We start from the raw sequence: 9,558 nt of genomic DNA, 5'->3' as shown, positions 1-9,558 counted from the left end.
CACTGTACCAGCTACTAGAAAGGAAATTAACTCTATCCCTGCCGAAACCAGAACACTGTCTTCTAGACCTAGTCAAGAGTGTCCCAACAAAATGTTGATTCCCCCACCCTGCCCCCTCCCCGCCTCCCCTGAAGAGTGCTAGCTTAACACAAGCAAAAACTTATTTCTGCAACCCCTCCCAGTTTTAGTGGCAATTTTCGGGAATAAAAAAATCCCATGAGCAACCAGCCCTTCTAGGGGAGAGGGCTCTTACTGGGCTGTGGTGAGACCAGAGTAAGATCTTTACCCTACTCTGTTTTCTTCCATCCTGGAATGAATTCTCAAACCAGTAGTAACCAAAGAACAGACTCATGGAATGGGAAAACTATTTCTATCGTGATGATGTCTTTTGTCCCTCCTCTTCTCTGTTTTTGCCCACGGCACACCTGCTGCAGCCAGTCTGACTGGTGCTCACGCAGGATGCTGCAGGTTCAAAGCTGTTGTGTTGCTCAGCCCCATCTCCTTTGCAAGTGTTGCCTGGGAGAGCTCTTGTGAACACCCCTGACTTTGTACCATTGTGGAATGAGAAAACTTCCTGAAACACTGGAAAAAGACTTGCAGGACAGGAAACTTATTTCCTTTTCTGCACTGGTGTCTGCTAGCCAGCAGCTCCCTGTCTGGAGCGGCTCCCTTTCTTCTGGTGGAGAACCAGATTTGCAGCCTTATTCCCCTGGGTCTGGCTGATTTGGTGTCCTGTCTGAAATAGTGGGGCTGACTTTTCTTGGTAGCTGGCTTATGTTTCTCGTGTGGTCTCTCACAATGTGTCGGTGAGAAATCATAAATGCTCTGCTGAGTGAGCCTCGAGGGGAGCTTGTGGCTTCAATCAATGGTCAAAAGAGGCAGGTTTTTTTTCAGGTACTGAGCTGGCTGCTATGGATTAGCTGTTGCACAGTGCTTGGCATGCTTGACGCTCCCTAGGATCACTGGGATCCTGTGTCCCACAGCATCTTGTCACCAGAATTCCTGTAGTCCCTCAGTGTAAAATCATCAAGGCATTTGGGCTGGATCTGTACCTCCCCTGAAAGATTGACGTCTTTCCAGCATCAATATTAGACACATGCCATGAGAACGTTCTGCCCCTATTTTATTTTCCCTTCTGGATTAGTGTGGTAACTAAGGTTCTGGTTTGCTCTCCAGTTACTTCTGTTTTTAAAATCCCAAGCTATTATTGATCCAATTAATGATCACCCTGTTGTGTTTTTTTATAGACGAACAAAGACTTGTTAGAGCAGATGGAAAGAAGGTAAGAAGCCTTTCTTTTGAATCAGAGGTTAAAATAAAGATCCAGTTTTGTTGGCAGCAGGGTTACTGTTGATAGCTAAACTGCTGTCAAAGGTTAACTCTCCTTTTTCCTAATAATCACTTTTGATTTCTCAGCATGAGAGAGAGGGATGATAAAATCAAGACGGTTGAAGAGCTGCTTGAGGCAGGACTCATACAGGTGGCTAATAAAGAGGAGGAGCTGAAGGTAAAACCTCTCATACTATCTTTTCATGGGGAAGTAGAGATTAAGTGCTCTTGTGCAAAGCGTATGTTTGAATGCTCATAGTGCACTCTGAGATCATTCCCTTTGAATAGGAAAAGCATCTCGAAGACAAGGTTAAAACCTTTTTGGTAAGATAGACCGAGCATGAGCATTGGTGGTGTACAGTAAGTGCTTCTCTCGGCTTAGTCTAGAGCAGATTTTGCTAGGATGTTTACCTGGTGTCTTTTGGAATAAAGTGACTAAATCTCCAGAGCTGTATGCTTGGCCTAATCTGCAATAAATCTGTCTTTAGGAATGGGTGTTTAGTAAAAACTTGGCAGTATGGGGCTCTTGCATCTCTTTGCTTAGTTGGTAATCTGAAGGGTTAAATGGACCATAAACTAGTGACACTCCTGGGGTGATGCTAAAGGTACTTCCTTCCTGTTCTGTTTATAAAGAAGCTAATGATGAGAAATCTGGAAAGCCAGTACAAAAATCCCCGTCTGTTTTCAGCTGGGTTTTGCTGGAAAGCTGTGTCCTGTCTGCTTGGACATAGCCAAGACAATGCTCACTTTCTTAATGTCCCTAAATTCCAGGTGCATCGCTGACACCCCTGTATTGGGGAGGGGTTACACACTAGCAGACTGTCAGGTTACTAAACAGCCAAAGATGAGCACATCCCCTTGATGTTTCCCTGGACTCTAGCTTCCTATAGGTTGAAGTCCACTCTGAGCTGTCTGTAATGACTAATTAGTCCACTGAATACTTTGGCTCCAGCTGCTGCAGAGGGGGTCTCTTTCAGGCTTTCAAAGTCTTTCACTTGTTCTAAAAGAAGTGACTCTTCCGTCAAGCTTAACACTTTTTTTCCCCAAGAAATGAGGTTTTCATTATCTGTGCATCTGCTTTCAAAGGCACTGCGGACGGAAAATTCATCCTTGAGGAAAGAACTTCAAAGTCTGCAAATTCAGCAATCAGAGCAGGTAGTACTTTTCATCTAAAACTTTTATTACACCTAAACTAAATCTAAAAGAATCTTGCTGTGGTTGCAAAGTTGAGGGAAAAAGGTGAAGATGTCTTTGAAGCCTGATGGCAAAGCATCCTGTTTTTTTCCAGGGTTGATCTGGAAGCTGATACTTCCCATCAAATACTTCCCTTGCATGAGTGTCAGAAACGTGGCAGATGTAAAGGTTCCAATCAGCAGTGGTTCTGGGTTGGCTCGAGTTTGCCACGCACCGAAATGGCCATGGGTTGTGTTTTTTTTTCAGAAGCCTAGTGCAGCAAGCATGGCTGGTAGGCAGCTCATACTGCATCAGCTTCATTATGCATATTTGAGCTTTCTAACGTTAATCCACACTTGTGCGGGTGTGACTTGGCCCCCTTCTGTTTATGTCTCTGTTCAGTGACACTGTCACAGTATTATCGTTTTTGATGTGCGCTCGGTGCTGACCGGGAAGTGCCTTTCCTTGACATCCAGCTCTGCTTGGACAGCGCAGGAGAGCGCTTAGTTTCTAGAAAATCATTTATGGGAGAGGAGAAGCACAGTAACTGTGGAGAGGTGTACAGTAGTACCAGTATGAAAAAGTTAGCTGATCAGATGCTGGTCCTGAACCTCAGCCTCTCAAGATGGTGTGGGTTTGCTTTTGTTTTCCTGGAACTTGCAGCAGACCTGGTATTATTGGTTTGCCAGGAGCTGGAGACCAACAGCTAACTTTCTCAGGAGCAGCCAGATAGATAAAAACTTCAGGCTGCTACATAGTTCACCCAGTGCCAAAGAGCTCAAGCTCTCTACTCCTTGCCCCTCAACACTTGCAGATTGTTTTTCTCTTCTGTTTTTCTAAGTCGAAGCTCTGTTCTGAACAGGTTTCCTTCCAGTCACTGGTGGAAGAACTCCAGAAAGTGTAAGTTACTGCACAGTTTTAATTTTCTGATTGTTGCTTCTGTCTGTCTTTATTCCATGACTACAAGTGTTTTGCTTCCCTGAAATGATTTGCTTTTAACTGGGTGAAGTGTGTGTGGCAGGAAACATTATCGCTTTGGAAACACATCAAGCCAGATCAATATCTTTCGAAAATCCAGTTGCTTCTCTGCTAAGCAATTAACTTCATAAGCCTAACTTTGACTAGATGAGGAATTTCTTTCCTGAAAGGGTGGTTAAACATTGGAACAGGCTGCCCAGGGCAGTGGTTGAGTCCCCATCCCTGGAGGTATTTAAAAGACGTATAGATGAGGCGCTGAGGGACATGGTTTAGTGGGCATGGTGGTGTTGGGTTGACGGTTGGACTCGATCTTAGAGGTCTTTTCCGACCTTAATGATTCTATGAATTGCACTGAATTGTCAGAAAACTCTTTTTTTCAGTAGGCACTCTAAAAAGAGTGAGCTTGTTCACTCTGTGTGTGTATTTGAAGTTGATAAATACTTTGCTGGAACGTCCAGTGGTGGCTGAAGTTAAGTGTGTGTCATTCCAGGGACTATTGATACCTTAATTTGCATTTTTAGACAGTAATAGTATCTATTTAGCGTGTGACCTGCTGGTTACATAAAGCCAGCTTGTTCTGCACTCTTCCCAGTCTTATTCCTCGTATTTGTTTCTCCTGCTTGTTGTATCTGGATTTGGGATTGCAGTGAGAGATGGCACCTGCAGTCAGTGGGAGGTCCCACTGTGGATCCCAGAGGCTGGCGATGTGATGTGATAGCAGAACCAAAGCTTGCGTATTTGCTCAAGTAGTGCATTTGTTCAGCCAGCTATCGTTGTTCCTCTGCTCTTTTTAAGGATCCATGAGAAGGATGGAAAAATAAAATTGGTGGAAGAACTCCTACAAGCTGAGATCCTTAAAGTAGCAAGCAAGGAGAAGAGTGTTCAGGTATCTATCTCTGCAATACCTGCCTTCCTTTCTGTGTCTGTCACTGACTACCATTTATTTGTTACTGCATGGCATTCTATAGTGATGAATTTGTAGCATCCATTTTTGTGGCGTTTTTGTGTTTCCATTGTCCAATCCTGTCTGTTTTGTCATTGAAAAGGCTTTGACACAGGAAATAGAGGCTCTGAAAGAAGAAGTAGGAAATTCCCAGCTTGAGATGGAAAAACAGGTAAAATACCTTAGTGCCAGAAGTGTGAAACAGCCTTGCCTTGGATGCGCTGCTCACTCATTTCTCTTCTAGTGTGTTTTCTTCCACTGGTGAATGTCATTGGGTAAGGGGACTTTCTAATGGTAGAGCTATGCTATTCTTGGATATAAAGCTGTAAATACGTAGTGTAACTACCGCTGTCCTTCAGAAACCACGTTCCTCTGAATGCCTGAGCTTTTTGGACTTTTGGTATGAACTGTGGCAAGAATTGCTGTAACTTAAAGCATCGTAGCATTTGCTCTGTCTGGGCGTATTGCACACTGTCCCTGTAATAAACACAGAACCCTGGGACGTCCTTTGAGGCTGGCACCTTGGAAATCTCAAGTGCTGAAGGTGCTTCTCCTTTCGTTGGCCTTTCTGTGTTGCTAGAACAATACTACTGGCCCAAATAGTATTTGGTTTCCAGGTAAACCTAAGACTTTTCTTTCTAGTGTCCAAAGAAAGCCTCTCTTGGCAGAGTTAAGTTTTACTCTAGCTATCGGGAATGCAGAAATGGAGTAGTATTGGTGCTTTTGGCATGCTTGCTGTCTAGCATCCAAAACAACGGGAACCCACGTTTCCTTAGGGAGCCGGTTCTGCAGGCAGCTTAATCCATCGTGCTGTCAGGAAGTTTGCTTGCTTGTTTGTTTGGGGTGTGTGGGTTGGTTTTTTTTTTGGTCTGCACTTTTTTCAGTCTTTCTAGCTATATTCCAACATGTCACCCCCTCTTCTTTCCTTAGTGTTGAAGTTTTGTCCTTTTTAGGCAAAGCTTCATGTTTCCGTCTTGGGCTTTTCCTCCAAAGCAAATTCCCAGGAACTGGAGGAATTATTTGTGTGCCTCTTCCTTCCCTGGAACTGACACAGAGCCCAGAACAAAATGCAGTTTAGAGTTGCCATCTCTGGAAAGCTGCATGTGAGGGATGCTTGCTCCAAAGGTGGTGTATGTGCAGCTTTTGGTATCCTGCAAGCAGAATAGAGGCTTTTGGGAATGTCTGAAACTCCTGCCATGTTGTGGTAGAGGACTAAGCCGTTTGGACAGCCAGTAGCTACACAGATAGCCACTGTCAGGCTTTTCTACAAAATTCAAAGGGAATATTCCCACTAAATCTTGTTTCTTCAATGCATATTCAGCTTGAGAATGGGAATTTAAGGGAGCACCGGCACTGCAGAGAGCATCTAAAAAGCCCTTGCTTGCGCAAAGGTCTAAATGACCAGGGGTGATTGCTCTGATTTGAGCTGCAGTTGCTAGTGAGGTGCTTGTATCAGTGTCTGCTTCTTCCTTTGTCTCTCGTGCCAAAGGGTGCTCCGGTGGGCCTGCTTGTGTTCCCATTTCCGCTGGTTTCTTTTCTGCTCTGGCAGTCACGTTTTAAATGTGGAGAAAGTAAATAGTGGAGACAGTTGGCTTCTCATAATTTATTTTCCCACAAAAAAAGCGTGTTTATGCTTACATAACTGTAACAAATAGTGCCTATTTTAGTAATGCCTAATGGCTTTTTCCCCGTATTTCTCCTAAAGCAGTTCATAGCATTTACGTGTCTCTTCCACGTGCATTGAACTGAAGTACTTATTTTCTTTAGGTGTCGATTACATCACAAGTCAAAGAACTTCAGACTCTGTAAGTACAGCTGTTAACGTGTCTGATCTGCCCTGTGTACCCCTCGCTTCCCTGCTCCGGTCTATTTTCAGTTAAAATGTTCTCACCTGGTGTCTGCGCTTTGCATGAAGTGAGCCAGGCTGTTAACACTGGTCTTGGTAGGCAGGCGTCCTTATTAAGTACCTGGTCCTGTCTGAGACAGCAAACTGGTCTTGGTAGGCAGGCGTCCTTATTAAATACCTGGTCCTGTCTGAGACAGCAAACAAGGTGAGGTGCTGCCTGGCTTCATGAGCCCCAATTAACCTACGCGGGATTAAATTCAGGTCAGGATGGAAGGATGTAGGCAAGGCACTATGGCAAACTTACCCACCCAACTACAGCACAGATGTTACCAAAGTAAGTGAGAATTGAGTCACCATGGTCGTCAGTTCCTCGTGTCCCCAGCTGGGGAGGGGAGAAGGAAGTATTTTTAGATGAGGAGAGCACATGTGTGTGTGAAATCCCTGCAATATGTCAGTGCAGAACTTGCCTGCTTTCACTTAATGAGCAGTACTGTTGATCAAGGGCACCTCCTGCTAACCCAGACTGAAGTGGAAGTGTTCACACATTGACTTTTAGCGGGTGAATTGTGTTTGTGCCTTTGATCGCATAGGCTGCTTTTGTTCGTTATGTGCTGCAAACGATAGGATGTCTCTTTTCAGATGGATAAAAGAGCAAGGGTTTATGCTGTGTGTCTGTGTGTTTAATGGTACAGGTTGAAGGGGAAGGAAAAGCAGGTGAAAACCATGGAGGCCTTATTGGAAGAGAAGGAGAAAGAGATTGTTAAGAAAGGAGAATGGCTGCAGGTAAGCTTCCTTGGTATTCTAAAGGGAAATAAATTCTGTTGCAGTGTTTCTGGCTGTGGCAAAGTTACACTTACCCTTCTAAACTTGCTTTTTTCCCCCCAAAGGATCAGAAGGATACAATTGCACAATTAAGCAGTAAAGTTCAGGAGTTAGAACAACAGAACCTGCAACAGCTCCAACAGGTATGGCCTGCAGAGTGGATGTGGTTTGGGAGTGCTGCTCCGTTGAACTGGAAGATGTTGGTTTTTGTCCTTTGTCTCTCACAAAGGGTTTGCATTGGCTTCAACCTACAGAGCTATTTTAAATCCTACTGACTAAACTGGTAGTCTACAGTGCGGAGAGCCCACTAGTTAACTGTGTTCATCCAAAACAGGTTTCACATGGATAAAAAGTTCCGAGAGCTTTTCTTTAACCTAGATGATAACTGTGCATAATGAGTAGCTTTGGTCTGAAAACTCTGAAGCTCATAGGCAGAATCATAGCTGTGTTGGAGGTACCTCCTTTCCAGACTCAAGTCGCGTCTCTGTAGGGCTCTGGTCATGGAGGAGCTCCTGCTGTAACTGAACATAGGAGCTCCTCTTGAAGCGATCAGGCTTTGCTGTGATTCCTTCCTGCCTTTACCTGTTGCAGAAGCGCAACAGCTTTTGATTTCCTGCACTGGGCTTGAGAACAGGCAACTGGACATCCTTGAAGCCAGGTGTTACTCAATGGAAGAATTTTTCCAACAAGGCGGTATTCTAGCTCAGTTTGGATTTTTGTCGATGATAAAGGGGAGAAACTGAGTTGCGCTCTTATTTTGGGTGGATGTCTAGACAAGCATTTATCCCAGGGGAAAGGTGGAATGGAGAGAAATTGGCTGGTGTGAAGTTTGGGATGCTTGGTGTAAGCTGTGCTTCTGAAATCCATTATGTGTTTAGATATTCTTGGAGCAATGTCTGATGCAAAATTCCTGGTATTTCTTTGGCATGTATCTTGCAAGCTGTGTGGTGCCCCTGTTCATGCAAAGAGTTGCTGTTAATTTGAAAGCTTTACTGTGCCATCAAAATGAGGTGGGGAATTGCTTTGTTTTTCAGGTACCTGCTGCATCCCAAGTCCAGGATCTGGAAAGCCTGTGAGTATGCTTAGTAGCAGTTTCTCAAGTGCCTGCTGATAATATGCATTCAGTGCTGGCGTTTATCTTAAGCTGGAATGTATGAATTGGTTTCAAGAATTTTATGGGCTTTGCTAAAATAAGCTGTTAGTGCCGATGGATGTACACCAGCCAGCGCGTCTGCTGCTGTGTATAATAGCAAGCGTCTGGCGTCCCTGCCTGGCGTGCCTAAGCAGTAGTGCTCATACACTTTGCAAAAGTGAATGATCGCCCAGGGCTCTACTAACTAGTGAAATTGCTGCTGCTACTTGTGTCTAGTGATAATTTCTCCTTCTGTTTAGCATGTTTAAAAGAGTGTGGATTTAATTGCCTGTGGCTGCGTTGGTAAAAGCAATGAACAGATAGTTTGCCATTTTCAGTCGGAGATGCAATAGCCAATTCTCCAGCTCCTGCTTTGTGGAGAAATGCTGCCAGGCTTTCCTCTGTTTTGACTCTGCTTTGTCTGGCTGCTCTAAGTCAGAGGAAGGTTGGATGCGACTGTGCCAAAAAGGGCTCTGTCTTCAATGCAGCTCTTGTAATGTGCTGCCCTCCCAGCAGGGCTCCTGTACATGGTACCTAAGGCAGCCTCACCTTTTGGGGGACTGTCCCTGGCACCTTCAGAGCCAGCTGGCTTGCAGGATTTGCTCAGGTGATCAACTGCTTCTCTCCTGCTTCGGCTCTGAATGCTGTTGAGATCAGCTGTGACTAAATGTGTTTGCTGATTGACATGTGAAATGACTAGCTTGCTTCAGGCCAGTTCTTAGCAGGTAAGTGTTTGCAATACATGTTGTTGCAGCTGGCATGTATTTTTGTTAGCTTTCTTGGTTTGGAACCATAGTGTAATGGTTTCTTCTCCATGTGTGTATGCTCTCCTTTTGGCTGATTATTATATATAGTATACAAAATGTATTTATCTTCTGCTGCTGAAAACTGTCCCAGCTAGAGTGTGTGTCCCTTTTTAGAATAAATTCTTACTTTAACCCTTTTTTCTTTCTAAACCCTCTCTGCAGGTTGAAAGGGGAAGAAGAACAAATGAAGAAGTTGAAAGCTGTAGTGGAAGAAAAAGAGAGAGAAATTGCAAGCCAAGTAAAACAGTTGCAGGTAAAATTTCGATAGAAGTGTCTTGTGTTGTAAGGACTGTATGCATTGTGAGTGTATGTCTACATGTATACATGTGTATATATTGCCTCTTTTCTTTCAACAGGATGTGCAAAAGGAAAACGATTCTTTTAAAGTTCAAATTCAAGAATTAAAGCAGGAGAATTGCAAACAGGTACAGCTTCCAATTGCAGTGTTACTGAATGAAGTCAAAGGGGGTGGTGGTAGCTTGTATGGACGGCATGGAAAACCAGTAGTTGTATTGACCATGTAAATGCA

General features: G+C 44.1%; 1 protein-coding gene across 1 annotated transcript in view; it reads left to right on the top strand.

Moving 5' to 3' along the window:
- Positions 1-9,558, top strand: part of KTN1 (kinectin 1) — a 60,594-nt gene that overhangs the window by 30,474 nt on the left and 20,562 nt on the right. Inside the window, exons 19-30 of the mRNA XM_009289830.2 lie at positions 1,248-1,282; positions 1,417-1,507; positions 2,416-2,484; positions 3,365-3,402; positions 4,276-4,366; positions 4,527-4,595; positions 6,191-6,228; positions 6,962-7,052; positions 7,157-7,234; positions 8,126-8,163; positions 9,192-9,282; positions 9,386-9,454. Of these exons, the coding sequence (XP_009288105.1) occupies positions 1,248-1,282; positions 1,417-1,507; positions 2,416-2,484; positions 3,365-3,402; positions 4,276-4,366; positions 4,527-4,595; positions 6,191-6,228; positions 6,962-7,052; positions 7,157-7,234; positions 8,126-8,163; positions 9,192-9,282; positions 9,386-9,454 (798 nt within the window). The remainder of the gene's footprint in view (positions 1-1,247; positions 1,283-1,416; positions 1,508-2,415; positions 2,485-3,364; positions 3,403-4,275; positions 4,367-4,526; positions 4,596-6,190; positions 6,229-6,961; positions 7,053-7,156; positions 7,235-8,125; positions 8,164-9,191; positions 9,283-9,385; positions 9,455-9,558) is intronic.

Source organism: Aptenodytes forsteri, unplaced genomic scaffold (genome assembly GCF_000699145.1).
Source record: "Aptenodytes forsteri isolate BGI_AS27 unplaced genomic scaffold, ASM69914v1 Scaffold76, whole genome shotgun sequence".
Lineage (NCBI taxonomy): Eukaryota > Metazoa > Chordata > Aves > Sphenisciformes > Spheniscidae > Aptenodytes > Aptenodytes forsteri.
This window is presented reverse-complemented; position numbering and strand designations above follow the sequence as displayed.